Source organism: Ooceraea biroi, chromosome 10 (assembly GCF_003672135.1).
Source record: "Ooceraea biroi isolate clonal line C1 chromosome 10, Obir_v5.4, whole genome shotgun sequence".
NCBI lineage: Eukaryota > Metazoa > Arthropoda > Insecta > Hymenoptera > Formicidae > Ooceraea > Ooceraea biroi.
Window position 1 is genome coordinate 13024229 of NC_039515.1, and position 22487 is coordinate 13046715.

Below are 22487 nucleotides of genomic sequence, written 5' to 3' on the forward strand. Positions count from 1 at the left end.
AAATACGTGAATTGCAGAACATGATAAAAAAAGTACAGAGACACAATTCATATTTTAATTTCTGATAGCGCAAGCGCAGTTGACTATCACCTTCGGCGAGCGGATCAGTTCACTTTGAGATGTTAAAGAAGTAGCTGGTTTTCAATAAATCGTTCATTCAGCAGTTCCAAGTTTTTTTTCTATTTAAAAATTTTGTGCTGCAGTTTTTTTCCAAAACTATGATAGAAATTATGTTACAATCTAACGATGACTTTATATCAGTCTTTTTGTTGGAACGATGTTATACTTTGTCCATGAAACCAAGTAGCGTGTGTATTTGTCTTTCTTGTATGTTTTCAAAGAAAAGGTATGTTTTATCACACTTTTTTAAATATACATTTTGATGTAGAGTCGTGCAAAGATTCTTCGTGTATAGCTATAGGACAGTGTCGCTGCGCGAGCGTAACTTCACGCGTGAACTTAGCGTAAGACACTATAGTATGTCTCTTGATTATATTTACAGTCAGTCACGAAATTACAGTCAGTCTTCGTACACCCAAAAAAAAATCATTTTGATTAAAATAAACAATATCTGCCTGTAATATTATGTTTGTTTATTAACATGTGCGGTAATATTAACTATTCTATAACAAAATGTATCATCTTATAGAAATATTTTACCAAAAAAACGAATTATGCATGTCACAAAAGTGTTCGTACAGGTACGAAGTTTAATTAATCTAGATACTATGTATTACTGTGTTATTATTATTTCTGTAGGAATTCCCCCGTTAAGTGTTTATGTTGCTACATCTTTGTCCTTCAGTTAAAAGATGTCTAACGATCGGTCAACAAATATGAGTACCAGAAGAGAAGAAACGAGCGTAGACGTTCGAGAAATAATCATTAAATTGCATAAGAAGAAAAAATTTTTAGGTGAAATTGCAAAAATTGTAGGAAGGAAACATTCTATTGTCCAATACGTAATAAAAAAGTTTAAAACAACGAGTAGAAATGAAAATAAGACACGTAGTGGACGCCCTAAAATCTTAAGTAATAGATATGTGCGATCTGTACTGCAAATATTTCGTCAGGACCTGAAAGTAAGTGCTCCAAACATAGCCGCACAGGTAGAAAATAATTTAGGAAAAGTAGTACATCCTGAAAATATTCGAAGGATTTTGAGAAAATCTGGATATAATGGTCATGTGCCGCGAAAGAAACCTCTGCTTAGCGATATTAATCGTTCAAAAAGAATTGAATTCGCAAAATAACATGAAAAAGAGGATTTACAGTTTTGGGAAAGAGTATTATTTATTGATGAAAGTAAATTTAATATCTTTGGATCAGACGGGAGAGATAAAGTGTGGAGAAAAAAGGCACAGCATTAGAACTTAAAAACATGGTGCCAACCGTAAAACATGGTGGCGAATCCGTCATGGTTTGGGCATCTATGGCAGCATCAGGAAGTTTAGTATTTATAGACACTACTATGGACCGTTGGACATATTTGAATATTCTTCAAAGTCATTTGAAGAACGATGCAGAAAATTTACAGTTGGGAAACAACTTTCAACAAGACCAAGATCCTAAGCATACGGCTTACGTAATTCGAGAATGGTTACTATATAATGTTCCTAAACAACTTTTTTCGCCGCCTCAATCTCCTGATTTAAATGCTATAGACCACATATGGGATTATTTGGAAAGAAATATAAGAAAACATAACATAACAAATAAACAAAGTCTTAAAAACACTTCAGAAGAAGAATGGCGAAAACTTCCATCAAATTTCACTGCAAAATTAATGCATTCTATGCCAAATCGATTAAAAGCTGTTTTACAGGCAAAAGGAGGCCCGACAAAATATTAATACACAGTACATGTAACTTGTAATTTAAATAAACGTATTATTATCCAAAGTTATTGTGGGGTGTACGAAGACTTTCGTGACTGACTGTATATCATAATTACAATTAAGTGATTAAGGTTGTCATATTAAGTACACCAATTCAACAGTGTATTAATATTTTTTCACACTTAACTAATTACAATACAGAATTAAACATCAAATTTATTACTGAATGTTTATAAAGTATGACACATATTACATTAGCACCTAATATTCTCTAAGAAAAAGGTACATAAAATAATATAAAAATCTACATGATTAAAAAAATGTTATGCCCAAAATAGAGGATATGAGCCAATTTCTGACATACATCTGACGTACATATAAGTTAGACAGTTTCTTTCTTTAAAAGCTTTCATCACTTATCTTTGTAAGGACAATTATTTTTACGCATGTGAGCGATGTTTAGTTCTGAATAACATTTTTTTCGTTATTTCGTTACCGTAGGTTTTAGAATCACCACGTCGAGATAACAGGTTCATAATCGAATATATTTATTGGAACTCGTTTCTTTTACAACGTGCACAAGACTCTCTTTCTTAAATTCTAATCGCCCGCCACCCCGCGTTCGTCCCGCTAAACTAGAAGTAACACTACTAGCGCCGCGGAGACACTAACGACGCCGCTTTCTTTACGATTAATAAATTGATTCTTACATTACTATTTCATATTCATACACGCATAGCGTGCATGACTGTAAAATATGATACAGCTGAAGTCATCATCTAAAACAAGAATTTTCCTCCGCATGGAGAGTAATTATTAAATGTTTATCAGCAAGATCTTCAATTATTAAATAAGTTATTACTTATGGTAGTAATACATAACATTTATTACCGTAGAAAATCCTTCTATGGACATAACAAAAACACCACCCATAACTACTTTATGACTTCTTATAGATTTTTGCATCATCAAGAACAATTTCTGAATCGGTAGTGGCGCTACATACCAAAGAGTATCATATCTAAAGTTTAAACAATTAATGCATTAATATTTTTACCGAATATTAAATGTTAAGGGACGTGAGTATGAAACATTAAATAAGAAAATATAACCGCAGCTTATGCCAGATACACGTGATGATACATGTGATGAGAACACACTATATTATATCACACAAGTATCCAATTAATAATAATAAATGTCATATATTATTACTTAGATCTGGACAAATAAATATTACTGCAAAAAGGTATCAGAAATAAAATGTCAAATTCAAGGTAAAATGCACGCAATTATTCCTATACTATTACTTACGTAGAGTCTAATAGTTCTACACTATGTTCGCTGTAAGATTGCCCAAGAAAATTTGCCATAAGCATGTATATCAAATAACACAACAAAAGTCCACAGGACAGCACAATATCATAAAAGTCGTTGAAATGTATTATAGCATTGTATAGCTACAAAAAAGGTATAGTGAATGTAATTAAATATTACATAAACACATATTATTTGTTAACTACTGGTAACTACTGATATATAATATCAGAAACGTCACGTATACATACAAAAGCCTTAAGAAATAAAAAATACAGTGCCAGTGCCGCCGACCAATGAGGATTTTTACTTTTCAGAAATGATTACTTTATCCATTAGGTAGTATTTAAGCAAAATGAACAAGTGAATATCAGTAACACTAATTGACACGATTTAGAAGAATTAACAGTATAACACGGAATTTTTTGTGTTTGAGCTTGCTTACATTAAGTATGTTTAATAAAAGTAATCTTCTGCAAATGATGTTCTTATTCTATAACCATTTTGAAGATTGTGCGTAATTCTATTCCGAAGCAAGTTAATACAAACATGAAATAAGTGGTGAAATATATTATATGAATAATATAAGTAGTACTAACGCGAAATAGAATGCAACTTAAAGACCAGACGCCAACTAAAAGTAATGGGAAATACCACATATCAAACGAAAGTAACAAGCTTTTGCAGAACCTTCAATGTCAAAAAATTTCTAATTAGTAATGTTAATTCCTCTCAAATACATTACTATAAATATTTGGATGTACTTATTCACGCCAAGGTGGATATTAACGATTAATATAATCAATAGAAAACATATTAAAATATTTCGAAACTAACTCCAATGTTCTTCTATGAATGTAAACTGAAAGACAGATATTCCGACGCATGTATTGTATTCTTTGAACAACAGGAAGTTGTAGCGTATGGATAGTTACTGTATTTTGGATTAAATAACTGAAAATAATTTAGATTAATGTCAATAGGAGATAAACTCCATTATTAAGAAAAATAGCGCGCTTGTTAACCTAACAATTTTATATGTGGCACATGAGTGTTTCGTTACTGTAGTTAGTAACGTTCCAGTCGTAAGCACCGACCAAAATCCGATTCCCACTCCTACAACCTCCTGCACTAAATACCAAAAAAAATATTGTTCTTCATTCACAAAAAGTTCAAAATCCACTTCAATTTTACGTTGTCGCGATTCATTCATCGGTATAATAATATCAAGAATGATAGATCTACATTCAATAGTCGTAGTAAAAGATGCAGCTATTAAAAGAAGAACTAAAAAACCATATACAATGAAATTATGAAATAGTTCAACTAAAATGGTAAAACATTACGGTAACATTTCTGGCTCACTTACTACACGTAAATAATGTGAAAATATAAGATTCAAAGAGATATTCTTCAAATATTTTCATTGCGTCACTATTTTCAAACATTTTCCAGTCGAGCTGCATATGTTCAAATATTTGCTTTACCTGTTTTTAATTGCCATAATCTGCAGTATTCGATAAGCAGAATTTTTGAAAATTTCATATAATGCACAAAAATTGAATCTCAAATAATACTCACAGCTTCAGAATTAAAGTAGAATGAGTAGTAATTCGTAATAAAAACAAAAGTAATACAAAGATAAGAAAATCTCTTTAGGATACAATCCATGTTACAAGTAGTCGTTAAGAACGACGCAAACTATAAAGAATACAAGGGCAAAATTCTAATAATGATAACGAAATATGTAACGATATAAAGCATATACATATTATATATTATATATTTTATATGTATAATATATTTTACACACACACACATATATATACATGTATAAGAATATGATATGGATAAGAAACAGATAGTAGAAATACCTGAAAAAGTAAATCGCAACAGTATATGCTCAAGAAGAAAACTGATTGTAATCGCCAGATGACTGGTTTCTGATACGGCCATAATCCCACAATCATAAGCATAGTTCGATGGAGCTTTACACAGCGTTTGCCTACAAATACCATGTCGCGCCGCGAATGGAGCAGCTGTGGTAATGAAACGACTGATCTTTCGACAAGTGCACTGAATGTCTTCAGTTTTATAAAATTGTTCTATATCTATACGCTGTTAAGATAATATGGATGAATAAAGTATGAACGTAATTTAATAATTTTCATCATTTAACACTTTTCTCTTATTACGCGATGAAAAATTGATGAGACTATAGATACATGAAATATAGGAGTATTGTTATACGTTATATTAAACCCTTATCGCGAAATAAGTGACTTGTATAATAGAAGAATGTAAGAAAAATACATAGACATCATTCATATTTAAATTTATGGAAGCGCAAGCGCAGTTGACTATCGCCTTCGGCGAACAGATCAGATTACATTGAGACGTCGAAGGAAAAGCTGGTGTTCAATAAACCGTTTACTCAGCAGTCCCAAGTTGTTTTTCCATTTAAAAGTTTTTTTTCCAAAACTACGATAGAAATAATGTAAGAATCTAACGATGACTTGATATCAGTCCTGTTGGTGGTACGATATGATACTTTTTCCATGAAACCAAGTAGTGCGTGTACTTGGCGTCTTTCTTGTATCTTTTCAAAAAGAAAAGGCATGTTTTGTACGGATCATATATATAATAATAATAATATAGAATCGTGCACGGAGCAATCTCGTCGCTCGAGCGTCACTTCACGCGTAAACTTGGCGCGAGACGCTAGCGTGTCTCTTGAGCGTATCGTATATACAATTATATAGTTAAGATTGTTATATTAAGCACAACAATCAAACAGTATATTAATACTTTCTCGCACATCATAAATATTTACAATATAGAATTACATCATATTAGTAATGACTATTTTATAAAGTATGACACATATTACGTTAGCAACTAATATTCTCTAAAAGACAACAGAAACATAAAATAATATAAAAATCTATACTACTAAAAAATGTGATGCCCAAAATAGAGGATATGAGCCAATTTCTGACATACATCTGACGTACATATAAGTTAGACAGTTTCTTTCTTTAAAAGCTTTCATCACTTATCTTTGTAAGGACAATTATTTTTACGCACATAAGCGTTGCTTAGCTGTGAATAACATCTTTTTCGCTACTTTGTTCCTGTAGGATTTAAAATCAACCAGGTCGAGATAACAGATTACTAATCGAATATATTTATTGGAACTCGTTTCTTTTACAACGTGCACAGGACTCTCTTTCTTAAATTATAATCGCACGGCGCCCCGCGTTCGTCCCGCTAAACTAGAAGTAACGCTACTAGCGCCGCGGTGACACTAGCGACGCTGCTTTCTATAAACAATTAATAAATTGATTCCTACATTACTATTTCATATTCATACATGCATAGCGTGCATAACTGTAAAATATGATACAGCTGAAGTCATCATCTAAAACAAGAATTTTCCTCCGCATGGAGAGTAATTATTAAATGTTTATCAGCAAGATCTTCAATTATTAAATAAGTTATTACTTATGTTAGTAATACATAACATTTATTACCGTAGAAAATCCTTCTATGGACATAACAAAAACACCACCCATAACTACTTTATGACTTCTTATAGATGTTTGCATCATCAAGAACAATTTCTGAATCGGTAGTGGCGCTACATACCAAAGAGTATCATATCTAAAGTTTAAAGAATGAACGCATTAATATTTTTACTGAATATTAAATTTTAAGGGAGGTGTGTATAAAGCATTAAATAAGAAAATATAACCGCAGCTAATGCCAGATACACGTGATGATACATGTGATAAGAACACAATATATTATATCACACTATTTCATCACACAGTTATCCAATTAATAATAAATGTCATATATTATTACTTAAATCTGGACAAATAAATATTACTATAAAAAGAAATCAGAAATAAAATATCTAATTCAAGGTAAAATGCACGCAATTATTCCTATACTATTACTTACGTAAATTCTAATAGTTCTATACTATGTTCGCTATAAGATTGCCCAAGAAAATTTGCCATAAGCATGTATATCAAATAACAGAACAAAAGTGCACAGGACAGCACAATATCATAAAAGTCGTTGAAATGTATTATAGCATTGTATAGCTATAAAAAAGATATAGTGAATGTAATTAAATATTACATAAACAAATATTATATGTTATATAACTATTGACATATAATATTAGAAACGTTACGTATACATACAAAAGCCTTAAGAAATAAAAAATACAGTGCCAGTGCCGCCGACCAATGAGGATTTTTACTTTTTAGAAATGATTACTTTTTTCATTAGGTAGTATTTTAGCAAAATGAACAAGTGGATATCAATAATACTAATTGACATGATCTAGAAGAATTAACAGTATAACACGGAATTTTTTGTGTTCGAGCTTGCTTACATTAAGTATGTATAATAAAATTAATCTTGTACAAATGATGTTCTCATTCTATAACCATTTTGAAGATTGTGCGTAATTCTAATCCGAAGCAAGTTAACACAAACATAAAATAAGTGGTGAAATGTATTATATAAATAATATAAGTAGTACTAACGCGAAATAGAATGCAACTTAAAGACACGACGCCAACTAAAAGTAATGGGAAATACCATATATCAAACGAAAGTAACAAGCTTTTGCAGAACCTTCAATATCGAAAAATTTTTAATTAGTAAAGTTAATTGCTCTCAAATACATTACTATAAATATTTGGATGTACTTATTCACGCCAAGGTGAATATTAACGATTAATACAAACAAACAATCAATAGAAAACATATTAAAATTCAGAAAATTTATTATTTGACCTTGCTGGCAATACAGTTGATGGATCACGCACTACGTTTCGATCTAAGTTAAGATCCTTTTCAAGTGCAAAGAAAAGATTTGTTGGTCTATTGCTTGACTGTTTGTCGCGATGTTAGTCTATCACCAGCATCCATGTATCGCGGTCATATTGTAAGTAGGCTGCTTAAAATGCTGACAGTTATTTTCAGGAAGTGAGTTCGATCATCAGATTTTTCATATTATACTTTTGTTCGGTCTTTGTTATGTTTTATCTGTGTTTCATGGTATTCCTATTTAATTTCTTACAGAAAATAACTGTTTATTCTTTTCTTTGCACTTGAAAAGGACCTTAACTTAGGTCGAAACGTAGTGCGTGATCCATCAACTGTATTGCCAGCAAGGTCAAATAATAAATTTTCTGAATTATTTTTCTGGCGCAAGAAGACTCTTTATTGGACATATTAAAATATTTCGAAACTAACTCCAATGTTCTTCTATGAATGTAAACTGAAAGACAGATATTCCGATGCATGTATTGTATTCTTTGAACAATAGGAAGCTGTAGCGTATGGATAGTTACTGTATTTTGGATTAAATAACTGAAAATAATTTAGATTAATGTCAATAGGTGATAAACTGATAAACTCAATTATTAAGAAAGATAGTGCACTTGTTAACCTAACAATTTTATATGTTGCACATGAGTGCTTCGCTACTGTAGTTAGGATCGTCCCAGTCGTAATCACCGACCAAGCTCCGATTCCCACTCCTAATCCCTCCTGCATTAAATACAAAAACAAATATTGTTCTTCATTCACAAAGAATTCAAGATCCATTTCAATTTTACGTGGTCGCGATTCATTCATCGGTATAATAATATCAAGAATGATAGATCTACATTCAATAGTCGCCATAACCGATGCAGCTAGTAAAAAACAAACTAAAAAACCACATACAATAAATATTATGAAATAGTTAAACTAAAATGTTAAAAAAGTATGGTAACATTTCTGGCTCACTTACAATACGTCAATAATGTGAAAATATAAGATTCAAAGAGATATTCTTCAAATATTTTCATTGCGTCACTATTACCATACATTTTCCAGTCCAATTGTATATGTTCCAACATTTGCTTTACCTGTTTTTAATTGCCATAATCTGTAGTATTCGAGAAGCAGAATTTTTGAAAATTTCATATAATGCACAAAACATGAACCTCAAATACCCACAGCTTCAGAATTGAAGTAGAATGAGTAGTAATTCATAATAAAAACAAAAGTAATAGAAATATAAGAAAATCTTTTTAGGATGCATTCCATGTTACAAGTCGTCGTTAAGAACGACGCAAACTATAAAGAATACAAGGGCAAAATTATAATAATGATAATGAAATATGTAACGATATAAAGCATATTTATATATTATATATTATGTATTTTACATATATAATATATTTACTATGGGCATAACATGGACAAGAAACAGATAGTAGAATTACCTGAGAAAATACATGGCAGCAGTATACGCTCAAAAAGAAAACTGATTGTATTCGCCAAATGACTGGTTTCTGATACGGCCATAACCCCACAATCATAAGCATAATTCGATGGAGCTTTACACAGCGTTCGCCTGCAAATACCATATCGCGCCGCGAATGGAGCAGCTTTGGTAATGAAACGACTGATCTTCCGATAAGTGCACTGAATGTCTTCAGTTTTATACAATTTTTTCTATATCTATACACTGTTAAGATAATGTGGATGAATAAAGAATGAATGTAATTTAACAATTTCCATCAGTTAACAATTTTCTCTTATTACGCGATGAAAAATTAATGAGACTATAGATACACGAAATATAGGAGTATTGTTATACGTTATATTAAACCCTTATCGCGACATAAGTGAATTGAATAATAGAAGAATGTAAGAAAAATACACAGGTATAATTCATATTTAAATTTATGGAAGCGCAAGCGCAGGTGACTATCGCCTCCGGCGAACAGATCGGATCGCTTTGAGACGTCGCGTGGAAGGAAAAGCTGGGTTTCAATAAACCGTTTACTCAGCAGTGCCAAGTTTTTTTTTCCATTTAAAAGTTTTGTGCTTCAGTTTTTTCCAAAACTACCATAGAAATAATGTAAGAATCTAACGATGACTTGATATCAGTCCTGTTGGTGGTACGATATGATACTTTTTCCATGAAACCAAGTAGCGCGTGTACTTGGCGTCTTTCTTGTATATTTTCAAAAAGAAAAGGTATGTTTTGTACGGATGACACACACACACACACGCACACACACACACACTATATATATATTAGGGCTCTGATTTTATTTTGTTTATCGAATATACGTGTAAACGTTAAACTTTTATCCGTTTACACTTATTTCCAGAAAAACGTTTACTTGTGGGTAAACGTTTAAACGTTTATTATACGATTATTATACGTTTATTATACGTTTAATAGACGTTTAGTAAACGTTTTTTTATTATACGTTATATCAGGCCTGCGGCCGAGTTGCACTTTTCGGCTAATTTTTTCTGTTACCATCTTCACTCCTTTTGCTTCATAGCTCGCGGAGACGTCAAAACGGTCAAGCTCAGGGACGAATTAGCTGTAAGTCACGTATGAGCCTTTGACATTGATATTGATATTGATCTCGCGCGCTGTTTATAGAATTATTATTATTATTATTATTATATTATACAATTAAAGGTAAGTAAAATGGAATACATATGTTAAGATATATTTTTATAAAATTAATATTTTTATTTAGTATACCTATACTGTAATACAAAGCAAATATACATATACATGATACATGGTACATATTTAAATTTTACGTAATAACGTAAGTCAATAGATTTTCACATCACCCTTGAGGTACTATTGTTGATGCGGTTTTTTTGAGTGGTTTCCCAAGTAGGCCTATTCCACTTAACTTTCAATCTTTATTTACATTGTATCGCTTTAAATAACGAAACATCAACGTCAATAAGTAAAATAAGTAACGTTATTAAGTAAAATTTAAATATGTACCATGTATCATGTATATGTATATTTGTTTTGTATAAGGCCCATACGTGACTTACAGCTAATTCGTCCCTGAGCTTGACCGTCTTAACGTCTCCGCGAGCTATGAAGCAAAAGGAGTGAAGATGGTAACAGAAAAAATCGGCCGAAAAGTGCAACTCGGCCGCAGGCCTGCGTTATATAATATATAAAGGTCAATAACTTGAAATTATGCGGTAATCGACTACATGCAACCAATTTCAGCTTGTGTTATCCTCTCAACACGTCTTTTCTATTTCTTTGCTATTTGCGATAGGAAATTTTTTTTATTAAAAATACGACTGTGATACGACATTTCATACAATTCTTGCCTTCCCGCTCTCTCGCTCTCTCACTCTCTATCGTCGTCGACATGGTGTAACGTCATCGTCGTCGTCGTCGTGAAGGTGGAGAAAAATGTTTAATTGTAGAAAAATGTTTATACGTAAGGCGCGATTATAAACAGATAAACATTTAACATACGTGTAAACGTTTTCCGTTTATACGTATAATACCTTAAAACACGTATATTCGGGAAAACATTTCTAATGAACGGATATGCTAATTACACGTGTAAACGTGTTAGATATATTATATATCTATATATAATATAGAATCGTGCAAAGATTCTTCGCGTATAATGCTCACGGGGCAATCTCGCCGCTCGAGCCTCACTTCATGCGTGAACTTGGCGCGAGGTGCTACCGTGTCTCTTGATACATCATACTTGCAATTAAATGATTAAGGTTATCATATTAAGTACGACAATCAAACAGTAAATTAATATTTTATCACACATCATAAATAATTACAATATAGAATTACCACATCAAATTTAGTAATGAATATTTTATAAAGTATGACAGATATTACATTAGCAACTAATATTCTCTAAAACAAAACAGTTACATAAAATAATATAAAAACCAATACTACTAAAAAATGTGATGCCCAAAATAAAGGATATGAGCCAATTTCTGATTTACATCTGACGTACATATAAGTTAGATAGTTTCTTTCCTTAAAAGCTTTCATCACTTATGTATCTTTGTAAGAACAATTATTTTTACGCTTGTAAGCGTTGCTTAGCTCTGAATAACATTTTTTCGCTATTTCGTTACTATTTCCTAATCATAAACGCATAGCGTGCATGACTGTAAAATATGATACAGCTGTAGTCATCATCTGAAACAAGAATTTTCCGCCGTATGGAGAGTAATAATTAAATATTTATCAGCCAGTGTATTTAACTGTTAAATACATTCACTTGAGCTAATACTTATATTAAGACATATGTAACATTTATTACCGTAGAAAATCCTTCTATGGACAGAACATAAAGACCACCCAACACTACTTTTTGACTTCTTATAGATTTTTGCATGATCAAGAACAATTTCTGAATTGGTAATGGCGCTGCATACCAAAGAATATCATATCTAGAGTTTAAACAATGAACGCATTAATATTTTTACCGAATATTAAATTTTAAGGGAGGTGTGTATAAAACATTAAATAAGAAAATATAACCGCAGCTTATGCCAGATACACGTGATGATACATGTGATGAGAACACACTATATTATATCACACAAGTATCCAATTAATAATAAATGTCATATATTATTACTTAGATCTGGACAAATAAATATTACTGTAAAAAGGTATCAGAAATAAAATTCTAATTCAAGGTGAAATGCACGCAATTATTCCTATACTATTACTTACGTAGAGTCTAATAGTTCTACACTATGTTCGCTATACGATTGCCCAAGAACATTTGCCATAAGCATGTATATCAAATAACAGAACAAAAGTGCACAGGACAGCACAATATCATAAAAGTCGTTGAAATGTATTATAGCATTGTATAGCTATAAAAAAGATATAGTGAATGTAATTAAATATTACATAAACGAATATTATATGTTATATAACTACTGATATATAACATCAGAAACGTCACGTATACATACAAAAGGCTTAAGAAATAAAAAATACAGTGCCAGTGCCGTCGACCAATGAGGATTCTTACAATTTTCAGAAAAAATAACTTTTTCATTAGGTGGTATTTTAGTAAAATGACCAAATAGATATCAGTAATACTAATTGACATGATTTAGAAGAATTACCAGTACAACATAGCATTTTTTTGTTCGATCCTGTTTATATCAAGTATGTATAATAAAATTATTCTTGTACAAATCATGTTCTTATTCAATAACCGTTTTGAAGATTGTGCGTAGTTCTAATCCGAAGCATGTTAACACAAACATGAAATGCATGGCGGAATGTATTATATAAATAAGTACTTACGCGAAATAGAACGCAACTTAAGGACAAGACGGCAACTAAAATTAATGGGAAATACCACATATCAAACGAAAGTACCAAGCTTTTGCAGAACCTATAATCCCAAAAGCTATCCATTTAGTAGAGTTACATCTCATTACTGATAAAGCTGTATATTGTTGGCTATAATTATTCACGCTAGGGCGAATATTAACGATTAATATAATCAATAGAAAACATATTAATATAGTTTGGAAACTAACTCCAATGTTCTTCTATGAATGTAAAGTGAAAGACAAATACTCTGATGCATAAAGTGCATCTTTTGAGCAACAGGAAATTGCAGTGTATGCGCGGTCACCGTATTTCGGATTAAACAACTGAAAACAATTTAGATAAGGTCAATAGTTGATAAACTCCATTATTAAGAAAAATAGTGCATCAGTTAACCTAACAATTTTATATGTGGCACATGAGTGTTTCGCTACTGTAGTTAGTAACGTTCCAGTCGTAACCATCGACCAAAATCCGATTCCCACTCCTAGTGCCTCCTGCACTAAATACAAAAAAAAATATTGTTCTTCATTCACAAAAAGTTCAAGATCCACTTCAAGTTTACGTTGTCGCGATTCATTCATTGGTATAATAATATCAAGAATGATAGGACTACATTCAATAGTTAGAAGAAAAGATGCAATTATTAAAAGAATAACTAGAAAAACACATACAACGAAATTATGAAACAGTTCCACTAAAATGGTAAAAAATTACGGTAACATTTCTGGCTCACTTACTACACGTAAATAATGTGAAAATATAAGATTCAAAGAGATATTCTTCAAATATTTTCATTGTGTCACTATTTTCAAACATTTTCCAGTCGAGCTGCATATGTTCAAATATTTGTTTTACCTGTTTTTAATTGCCATAATCTGTAGTATTCGAGAAGCAGAATTTTTGAAAATTTCATATAATGCACAAAAAATGAATCTCTAATAATACTCACAGCTTCAGAATTAAAGAAGAATGAGTAATAATTCATAATAAAAACAAAAGTAATACAAAGATAAGAAAATCTTTTTAGGGTACAATCAATGTTACAAGTAGTCGTCAAGAACGGCGCAAACTACAAAGAATATAAAGGTAAAATTATAATAATGATAATGAAATATGTAACGACATAAAGCATATATATATATATATTATATATTATGTATTTTATATATATAATAATATATTTACTATGGACATAATATGGACAAGAAACAGATAATAGAAATACCTGAAAAAATAAATAGCAACAGTAGAAGCTCAAGAAGAAAACTGATTGTATTCGCCAGATGACTGGTTTCTGATACGGCCATAATCCCACAATCATAAGCATAGTTCGATGGAGCTTTACACAGCGTTCGCCTGCAAATACCATATCGCGCCGCGAATGGAGCTGCTTTGGTAATGAAACGACTGATCTTCCGACAAGTGCACTGAATGTCTTCAGTTTTATAAACTGTCTTCTATCTCTATATACTGTTGTTAAGTCATTATGGATGAAGAAAGGATGAATTTAGCTTAATATACTCTCCATTATTAAATAATTGTCTCTTATTACGCTGTGAATAATTGACGAGACTATAGATACACGAAATATAGAAGTATTGTTATACGTTATATTAAACACTTATCACGAAATAAGTGAATTGTATAATAGAAAATGTAAGAAAAATACACAGGCATCATTTATATTTAAATTTATGGAAGCGCAAGCGCAGTTGACTATCGCCTTCAGCCAACAGATCAGATCAGTTTGAGACGTCGAAGAAGAAGCTGGTTTTCAATAAACCGTTCATCCAGCAGCGCCAAGTTCTTTTTCATTTAAAAATTTTATGCTGCAGTTTTTTTCCAAAACTATGATAGAAATTATGTTACAATCTAACGATGATTTGATATCAGTCTTTTTGTTGGAACGATGTTATACTTTGTCCATGAAACCAAGTAGCGTATGTATTTGTCTTTCTTGTATGTTTTCAAAGAGAAGGTATGTTTTATCACACTTTTTTAAATATACATTTTGATGTAGAGTCGTGCAAAGATTCTTCGCGTATAGCCATAGGACAGTGTCGCTGCGCGAGCGTCACTTCACGCGTGAACTTAGCGTAAGACACTATCGTGTCTCTTGATTATAGTTATATCATAATTACAATTAAATGATTAAGTAATCTCTGTCAGCAATTACTGCGTTTTAAGACTGACGAATCCTGTTGGCGCGCAGAAAACTCGAGTTTGAAAAATGATTCTTCTATTAATTCATAAAAGACTGACCATCAAGTCCAACTAATTTCTTATCATGACTGACCATCTGTCTATTGCTTGCCAGTTACGATCGAATAATTTCGTACTGAATTTAAATGATTAAGGTTGTCATATTAAGTACAGCAATTCAACAGTATAGTAATATTTTTTCACACATAATTAATTACAATACAGAATTACAACATTAAATTTAATAATGAATATTTTATAAAGTATGATATATTAAATTGGCAACTAATATTCTCTAAAATAAAACAGATACCTAAAATAATATTAAATCTATACTATCAAATTTAAATAATATCTTGTCCAAAATAATCGACACGTGCCAATTTCTGACGTCTGACATACATATAACATAGGTAGTTTCTTTCTTTCTTTCATCACTTATCTTTATAAGAACAATTATAATGCATTTAAGCGTTGCTCCGAATAACTACATCTTCTTCGCTATTTCTAAGTCACATTATACTCATGAACGCATGGCGTGCATAACGGTAAAATATGATATAGCTGAAGTCACAAGCTGAAATAAGAATTCTCCTCCATATGAACAGTAATTGTTAAATTTTTATCAGTAACTATTAAATATAATATATTCACTCAAGCTAATACTTTTGTTAAGACATACGTAACATTATTATAATTACCGTAGAAAATCCTTCTATGGACAGAACAAAAAGACCACCCAACATTATTTTATGACTCTTTATAGATTTTTGCATAATTAAGAATAATTTCTGAATCGGTAATGGCGCTACATACCAATAAATATCATACCTAAAATTTAAATAAACAATACATTAATATTTCTACAGAAGATCAGATTTTAAAAACCATGCGCTTCAAGCGTTAATTGAAACAATATAGTTGCAGCCAGATACACGCACAGATACATGTGATAAGAACACACATATTTCATTACATAAATATGCAGTTACAAGCAAATATTATTTAAATTTGCACAAAAAATATTATTGTAAAAAGAATTCAGAAGCAAAATGTCTAAGTCAAGATTATATTATACTCGTACAGTACACGCAATTATTTCTATATTATTACTTACGTAGATTCTAATAGTTCTACACTGTGTTCGCTATAAGATTGCCCTAGAAAATTTGCCAGTAGCATATATACGATATAACAACACAACATCACGGCAGGCACTAAAATGTCATAGAAGTCATCGGAATGTATTATACCATTGTATAGCTATAGAAAATTTATATTATATGTTATTAAATACTGCATGGTATGTAACTACTTATATACATATATTATCAGAAGCACAACTGTATACATACAAAAACTTTAAAAAATAAAAAACTACAATGCCAATGACGCGGATCAATGAGGATTTTTACTATTTTCAGTAATAATAACTTTTGCAGTAGGTAATAGTTGCAAATGTAAAACATGGATATCAATGGTAATAATTACCATGATCTAAAAGAAAAAATATATAACGAGACTTTGGTTCAATTTTAGTTATATTAAGTATATGGAATTATTTTTGTACAAATCAAATTCTTATACATTTTGAAGTTTGCCCGTAATTCTAATTCGAAGCAAATTAAAACACACATGAAATAAGTAGTGGAATGTATTGTTTTAATAAGTATTACTTACACGAAATAGAACGCAACTTAAAGACAGTACGCAAATTAAAATTAATGGGAAATACCACATATCAAATGAAAGTAACAAGCCTTTGCAGAGCCTTCAACCCCAAAAAATATCTATTTAGTAAAGTTACACCTAATTACTATCAATATATTATAAAAGTTTCTCTAATTACACTCCAACACCATTTTTGTAACACGAGTGTGAATAGTCATCTCCGATGTATTTTTGCCTGCTACACACGAATCCGTTGTCCAAAGTTGGCTATTTTTGAGAAAGTGGCATCAAAGAGGCCAAAACGATGATTTTGAAGGTTTTCATGACGTTGTAGCACCGGCAACAAATTTGTTTTCTCAAATGTCGTTTATGCCATGCGAAAATGTCAACTTTTAGCTGTAAAATGCGCGTTGTTTCATTTCCGTATGATTTTTCGTTCTCGAGATATTTCACAATAGCTCGAATTCTGAAGATTATATGACTAACTGCACAGAAACAACAATATTGTTATAGGTGCGGAACAGTGATGCCAGATTAACGTCATATTAAATGAAAATATATACGCGCGTGTATCTGCATTTACACAACGCGCACGCGCGGATACACAGTTACACACATACAGATATTCTTTTATAATCTTTCTGCCTATCCATTTTATATTGCTTTTTGATGTAATATGATTTTATTATATTATATAAGTATAAAAGCACTTACTTTCCACATAACGCAGCATTAAGAAGGAATGACTTTTCTATGGGAAAAAGAGCTATTTTCAAATTACTATATCTCAAAAATGAAAAATCACACCGAAACGAAACAACGCGTATTTTAAAGCTAAAAGTTCACACTTTCACATGGCATAAGCAAAATTTGGGAACAAAATTTGCTGCCGGTACTACAACGTCATAAAAACTCACAAAAGCATCGTTTTTGGCCTCTTTGACGCCATTTTTCTCAAAATTGTGACGTGATAGCCAAATTTGGACAATGAACTCGTGTCCAGCAGGCAAAAATACATTGGAAATGACTATTCACACTCGTGTTACAAAGAAAAGGTCAAATTTTGTCGGACAGTGTTATTCACAAAGGTGATTATTAACAATTAATAGAAAATCATTAGAAAACATATTAACATGTATGAAAACTAACTCTAAGGTTCTTCTGTGCATGTAAATTGAAAGATAAATATTCCGACGCATAAATTGCATTCTTTGGGAAGGAGGAAGTTGTAGCGTATGGATAGTCACCGTATTTCGGATTAAATAACTGAAAACAATTTAGATAATATTAATAGTTGATAAAATCCATTATTAAGAAAAATAGTGCGCTCGTTAACCTAACAATTTTATATACTGCACATGAATGTTGCGCTACTGTAGTTAGGAACGTTCCAGTTGAAAGCACCAACCAAACACCAATCTCCACTCCTACTATCTCCAACACTAAATATAAAAAGAAATATTGTTCTTCATTGACAAATAATTCAAACTCCATTTCAATTTTACGTGATCGGGATTCATTCATTGGTGCGATAACATCAAGAATGATATATCTACATTCAACAGCCGAAAATATAACTCCAGCTATTAGAACAGAAACTGCAAAAGGAAACATACGACGAAATTATTATAAGAAATAGTTCAATTAAAATACTAAAAAAATATGGTTATATTTCTGGCTCACTTACTACACGAAAATAATGTGAAAATATAAGATACAAAGAGATATTCTTCAAATATTTTTATTGCGTCACTATTTTCAAACATTTTCCAGTCGAGCAGCATATGTTGCAACGCTCTCTTTAACTATTATTAAAGATTGTCATAATTTGAAATAGATCGTAATTAGGTACTCCTTTGCAAATTTCATATAACACAAAAATGCAAATTTACTTACATTTTCGGAATTGAAGTAAAAACTGTAGTAACTCATGATAGGAATAATAGTAGCGCAAATATAACAAAATCTTTTTAGAGTACAGTCCATGTTACACGCCGACGTTATAAACAGCAGCAACTAGAAAAGGTACAACAGTAAAAAGAAATTTAGTAAGGGCAATAAAAATGGACTTGACACCGATAACGCTTCAACAATGTAATCACAGTAATACCTGAGAAAATAAAGTGGAGCAGTGTGCACCGAAGAAGAAAACGGATTGTATTCGCCAGATAAATGATTTGTGATACGGCCATAATCCCAAAGCCGAAAGCATAATTCGATGAAGCTTTACACAGCGTTCACCAGCAAATACCATTTCGCAGGACGGATGGAGCAGCTATGTCAATAAAACGACTGACTGATCTTTCAAGACGTAAAATTCCTCTTTTTTAATACAATTTCTACTATATTTATGCAATGTTGTTAAGACGAAATTAGAGTAAATGTTTACTAATTTGTCATAATTTTTCTTTAATATAGGGTGGAAAACAAATGTGAGTGTAGCAAACGCGAAAGTATCGATGTGCGTTATAAGAAAAACATTTAGCGGAATAAGTAAATTGCTGAGTGAAATTAAGAAAATATATAGATATATTTCACCCTTTAGTTTATATGAGCGCAAGCGCAGTAGACAGCTATACCCTTCGACGCGTCAGTCGATCTTGCGCCACCGAGGTGTACACTTCGATGTGAAACAATGCGGCATGTGCACGTGCATATCTTGGATATTACTCTTGTCAGTCATCTTCTTTCATTCATCTACTTGTTGTTTAAATGAGGTATACATTTTATTCTGATAATATACACATCCACTTAATTATATCAGTTAAATTACAGTTATAAAAAAAATTTATGTTTAAAAAAAATATGCAATAAAGGCGCATGTTGATTTTATGGAATATATTATAATTATATTGTACTGTATTTATAAAACCAACATGCAAATATACCTGGCATCATTTTTGTACATTTTTTTCAGTATATATAAAAAACGAATTCCTACAAAAGCTGTGATATCTAATAACGCTAACTTAAAAGAAATACATAGAAAAGATTATTTTTTATTATCTATATCGTTTTTGTATATTTATCATAATAAAAAAAATCGAAGCAGAAAAATAATGTATACTAATATGTATAAAACATATTAATACAATAGTTGTAATACCAGACAATACCACCAAGAGGAAAATATAGAAAAGTGTATTTAATTATAAAGTTGATTATAAATTATAAATTATAAGAAGGCTGCCATCCTCTCACGATCAACACTGCAGACAGATGCTCATAAAGACTACCACGACAATGTTGAAATGAAGTTTACTACTTTCCAAATTTATATTGTAATATTTCAATTTACAGAACATGTAGAACAAAAATAAGAACACTTTTATTTATAAAGTGAACCTTTGTGATTATCAATTGAGCTGTAGACGGATTTTATTCAGGACTTGACCATGAAGCTGACTGTTTTCACGATAAATATCTCAGACGGTGTTTATGACTTCTAACACGAAACAAATCAATTGACGTGCCATCACGCGATTGATAATTTTCGAAAGGTATACCGTTTGCCTTACGATCAGAATAAATAGACAGTATAAATAGACAAGCGACAAAAAGAAAGACACACAGTTACGGATCTAGACAGAAATAGAGAGGAAGGACTACAGATAGATAAATAAAGAGACAGAAATACGAAAGCACATAGCGAAACAATAACGGACGAATTATCCGTGATCTCCCGACGCGTGTATATTGAGTAGAATTATATCAAAAGAGATTGTAATAATTCTTGTCAGTTTCGACATACGTCCTATTCAGTGAGCTATCTTGTGTGTCAAAGTAAAAGAGAATTCCTCCTACGCCTACAACTCTATACAACAAAGCCTATTATGAAATTGATTTATCCATTCATCTATTACTGAGATCTGATAATAACAGTGATAATAATCTGATAACTAACGATGCACTCAATTAGTTGCTTCGTATAGATATACACGGGGCGGTTTCGCCACTTGTGCGTACTCACTTGGCACGAGACACTACCTTGTTTTTTGCTTAGTACACCAAAGAGTTTCGAACATTTCCAGTTCAGGAAATAATAAAAACTATTATGATTTTTAATTTAAATAAATGAATAAAATAAATTTATAAGTTATATATAGAATTGATGTAGCATGACCGGGAGATTTGATGAATCGATGAGATTAAACGCATCGAGCTGGATAGGTATAGGTACTAAACATGCCAAAAAGTGGAAACGATTTAAATTGGCGATTTTGAGGACAACGATTAATCTAATTAAACAAAGATATGTTATTATGTATACAAGAGGGCGTGTGTTAGATATCAGATACATCTGCAATTAGTACCGATACAGCAAATTGACAAGTTACTTACGCGTACATCATAATCTTCAGCGCAATCAATTATACAGTCCACTCTTATCAATAAATGACGTGAAATTTTATCGTGAAACAAGTTCCACCGTAAACTTCAACAATTTTAAATTTATAACCGAGTGCATTGAGTGGATTATAACTGAAATGTCTTACATTGTTCAGGATATTAATAATAATAAGGAAATCATTAATTATTTACGATTTGCATGTCTGTGCGCGTCTCACGCACCGAAGCTATGTGCTTAAAAATGTATTTTTGGAAGCGGTGTACAATATATCCATACAAACTTTCTTTTTTCTTTCAAAAACTACAAAAAAACATCAAGTCATGCGCTGCTTGGTTTTATGGGAAAAGTATGAGATAATATTGTTTCAACAAAAGAAATGATAAGAAAATAAAATTCCACAGAACAACGTTACGTTGTTACATTAGGTTGTTGCACAATTTCCGTAACAATTTTCGAACAAAATATTACAGCACAAAATTTTTAAATAGAAAAAACTTGGTTGGATTAAAGGTTTATGTTTGAAAACCAGGAGAGGCAAGTTTCTTCCATTTAAAAATTTTGTGCTACACTATTTTTTTTCAAACCTACGACAGAATTTACGTAACAATCTAACGATGTTTTGATATTAGTTCTTTTACTGGAACGATGTTATCTTACAACTTTTTCATACAATCAAGCAGCATGTACTTGGCGTACCTTTTTTGAACTTTCTCAAAGAAAACGTAAGTTCTGAATGAATATCACGCTTCTTTTTATATACGGTTTAATATACAGTCGTGCGAAGATAGTATTTTAACAAAATGAACAAGTGAATATCAGTAATAATAATTACTGATGATCTAGAAAAATTAAAGGTATAATTCGCATAAAATGCCATGGGGCAGGGTCTCGCCCGAGCATTGCCTCTT

General features: G+C 31.3%; 6 protein-coding genes and 2 long non-coding RNA genes across 21 annotated transcripts in view; 3 read left to right on the forward strand and 5 right to left on the reverse strand.

Moving 5' to 3' along the window:
• LOC109611387 overlaps positions 1-19367 on the forward strand; it is a 36539-nt gene extending 17172 nt beyond the window's left edge. Inside the window, exons 1-2 of one of the 2 annotated variants that reach the window (XR_002193764.1) lie at positions 10135-10210; positions 19203-19367. This is a non-coding gene — a long non-coding RNA (uncharacterized LOC109611387). Of the gene's footprint in view, positions 1-10134; positions 10211-19202 lie in introns of those variants that run through there. The other variant, XR_003407142.1, reaches the window with a different exon arrangement.
• LOC105286029 (mannosyl-oligosaccharide alpha-1,2-mannosidase IA) overlaps positions 1-22487 on the reverse strand; it is a 738960-nt gene that overhangs the window by 338500 nt on the left and 377973 nt on the right. The gene's annotated exons all lie outside the window — the stretch shown is intronic.
• Positions 258-3078, forward strand: LOC113562730. Its single transcript, XR_003407138.1, has 2 exons — positions 258-346; positions 2794-3078. It is a non-coding gene; the product is annotated as an uncharacterized LOC113562730 (long non-coding RNA).
• On the reverse strand, positions 2364-10195 carry LOC105285757. 2 transcript variants are annotated; one of them, XM_026973033.1, is made up of 9 exons: positions 9451-10195; positions 9182-9301; positions 8973-9090; positions 8628-8889; positions 8432-8548; positions 7717-7807; positions 7121-7266; positions 6688-6817; positions 2364-2616 (listed from the first exon to the last, which is right to left on the reverse strand). In XM_026973033.1, exons 1-9 carry the CDS (start codon positions 9592-9594, stop codon positions 2563-2565), a joined length of 1182 nt encoding a protein of 393 aa, XP_026828834.1. In that variant the 5' UTR covers positions 9595-10195; the 3' UTR covers positions 2364-2562. The 2 variants fall into 2 exon arrangements, with proteins under 2 accessions (XP_026828834.1, XP_026828835.1); XM_026973034.1 differs by lacking the exons at positions 8973-9090; positions 9451-10195 and having other exon boundaries at positions 9091-9368.
• On the reverse strand, positions 3208-6633 carry LOC105285756. Of its 2 annotated transcripts, XM_026973048.1 has the most exons (6): positions 5029-6633; positions 4736-4855; positions 4524-4641; positions 4185-4441; positions 3992-4108; positions 3208-3297 (listed from the first exon to the last, which is right to left on the reverse strand). In XM_026973048.1, the coding sequence occupies exons 1-5, from the start codon at positions 5170-5172 to the stop codon at positions 4004-4006; spliced, it is 744 nt and encodes a 247-aa protein (XP_026828849.1). In that variant the 5' UTR covers positions 5173-6633; the 3' UTR covers positions 3208-3297; positions 3992-4003. The 2 variants fall into 2 exon arrangements, with proteins under 2 accessions (XP_026828849.1, XP_026828848.1); XM_026973047.1 differs by lacking the exon at positions 3208-3297 and having other exon boundaries at positions 3302-4108; positions 5029-6631.
• Positions 11778-19780, reverse strand: LOC105285759. Of its 6 annotated transcripts, XM_011350219.3 has the most exons (10): positions 19339-19780; positions 19125-19244; positions 18916-19033; positions 18565-18826; positions 18378-18494; positions 17238-17328; positions 16675-16820; positions 16374-16388; positions 16259-16272; positions 15975-16134 (listed from the first exon to the last, which is right to left on the reverse strand). In XM_011350219.3, coding segments are annotated over exons 1-9 (1014 nt in total). In that variant the 5' UTR covers positions 19483-19780; the 3' UTR covers positions 15975-16134; positions 16259-16271. The 6 variants fall into 6 exon arrangements, with proteins under 6 accessions (XP_026828816.1, XP_011348521.1, XP_011348518.1 ...); XM_026973015.1 differs by lacking the exon at positions 15975-16134 and adding an exon at positions 11778-12191 and having other exon boundaries at positions 16259-16388; XM_011350216.3 differs by having other exon boundaries at positions 16259-16388.
• Positions 13154-15819, reverse strand: LOC105285758. Of its 2 annotated transcripts, XM_026973049.1 has the most exons (4): positions 14305-14397; positions 13749-14230; positions 13562-13678; positions 13154-13428 (listed from the first exon to the last, which is right to left on the reverse strand). In XM_026973049.1, exons 2-4 carry the CDS (start codon positions 13934-13936, stop codon positions 13224-13226), a joined length of 510 nt encoding a protein of 169 aa, XP_026828850.1. In that variant the 5' UTR covers positions 13937-14230; positions 14305-14397; the 3' UTR covers positions 13154-13223. The 2 variants fall into 2 exon arrangements, with proteins under 2 accessions (XP_026828850.1, XP_026828851.1); XM_026973050.1 differs by lacking the exons at positions 13154-13428; positions 13562-13678 and adding an exon at positions 14581-15819 and having other exon boundaries at positions 13951-14230; positions 14305-14424.
• Positions 19447-21011, forward strand: LOC105285760. Of its 3 annotated transcripts, none has more exons than XR_895122.3 (3): positions 19447-19539; positions 19647-19689; positions 19774-20852. XR_895122.3 is itself a non-coding variant. In XM_011350222.3 (3 exons), exons 1-3 carry the CDS (start codon positions 19506-19508, stop codon positions 20152-20154), a joined length of 342 nt encoding a protein of 113 aa, XP_011348524.1. In that variant the 5' UTR covers positions 19453-19505; the 3' UTR covers positions 20155-21011. The 3 variants fall into 3 exon arrangements, 1 of the variants encoding a protein (XP_011348524.1); XR_895121.3 differs by having other exon boundaries at positions 19647-19660; XM_011350222.3 differs by having other exon boundaries at positions 19453-19539; positions 19647-19945; positions 20146-21011.

Excerpts from the sequence above, each read along its gene's own strand:
- LOC105285756 (XM_026973048.1), bottom strand. The coding sequence starts at position 5,172 with ATGGTATTTGTAGGCAAACGCTGTGTAAAGCTCCATCGAACTATGCTT. Across the intron at positions 4,442-4,523 it reads TTTCACATTATTTACGTGTA|TTCTTCTTTTAATAGCTGCA; the intron begins GTAAGTGAGCCA and ends ATGGTTTTTTAG. Across the intron at positions 4,109-4,184 it reads CATGTGCCACATATAAAATT|TTATTTAATCCAAAATACAG; the intron begins GTTAGGTTAACA and ends AATTATTTTCAG.
- LOC105285757 (XM_026973033.1), bottom strand. The coding sequence starts at position 9,594 with ATGGTATTTGCAGGCGAACGCTGTGTAAAGCTCCATCGAATTATGCTT. Across the intron at positions 8,549-8,627 it reads GCAACATATAAAATTGTTAG|TTATTTAATCCAAAATACAG; the intron begins GTTAACAAGTGC and ends AATTATTTTCAG. Across the intron at positions 2,617-6,687 it reads CCATAGAAGGATTTTCTACG|ATGATGACTTCAGCTGTATC; the intron begins GTAATAAATGTT and ends TTCTTGTTTTAG.
- LOC105285758 (XM_026973049.1), bottom strand. The coding sequence starts at position 13,936 with ATGAATGAATCGCGACAACGTAAACTTGAAGTGGATCTTGAACTTTTT. Across the intron at positions 13,679-13,748 it reads GCCACATATAAAATTGTTAG|TTGTTTAATCCGAAATACGG; the intron begins GTTAACTGATGC and ends AATTGTTTTCAG. Across the intron at positions 13,429-13,561 it reads ATTCATAGAAGAACATTGGA|CTTTTGGGATTATAGGTTCT; the intron begins GTTAGTTTCCAA and ends CTAAATGGATAG.
- LOC105285759 (XM_026973015.1), bottom strand. The coding sequence starts at position 19,482 with ATGGTATTTGCTGGTGAACGCTGTGTAAAGCTTCATCGAATTATGCTT. Across the intron at positions 18,495-18,564 it reads GCAGTATATAAAATTGTTAG|TTATTTAATCCGAAATACGG; the intron begins GTTAACGAGCGC and ends AATTGTTTTCAG. Across the intron at positions 16,389-16,674 it reads GTAGAACTATTAGAATCTAC|GTATGATATTTATTGGTATG; the intron begins GTAAGTAATAAT and ends TTTAAATTTTAG.
- LOC105285760 (XM_011350222.3), top strand. The coding sequence starts at position 19,506 with ATGTCAATAAAACGACTGACTGATCTTTCAAGAC. Across the intron at positions 19,540-19,646 it reads ACTGACTGATCTTTCAAGAC|GGTGGAAAACAAATGTGAGT; the intron begins GTAAAATTCCTC and ends TCTTTAATATAG.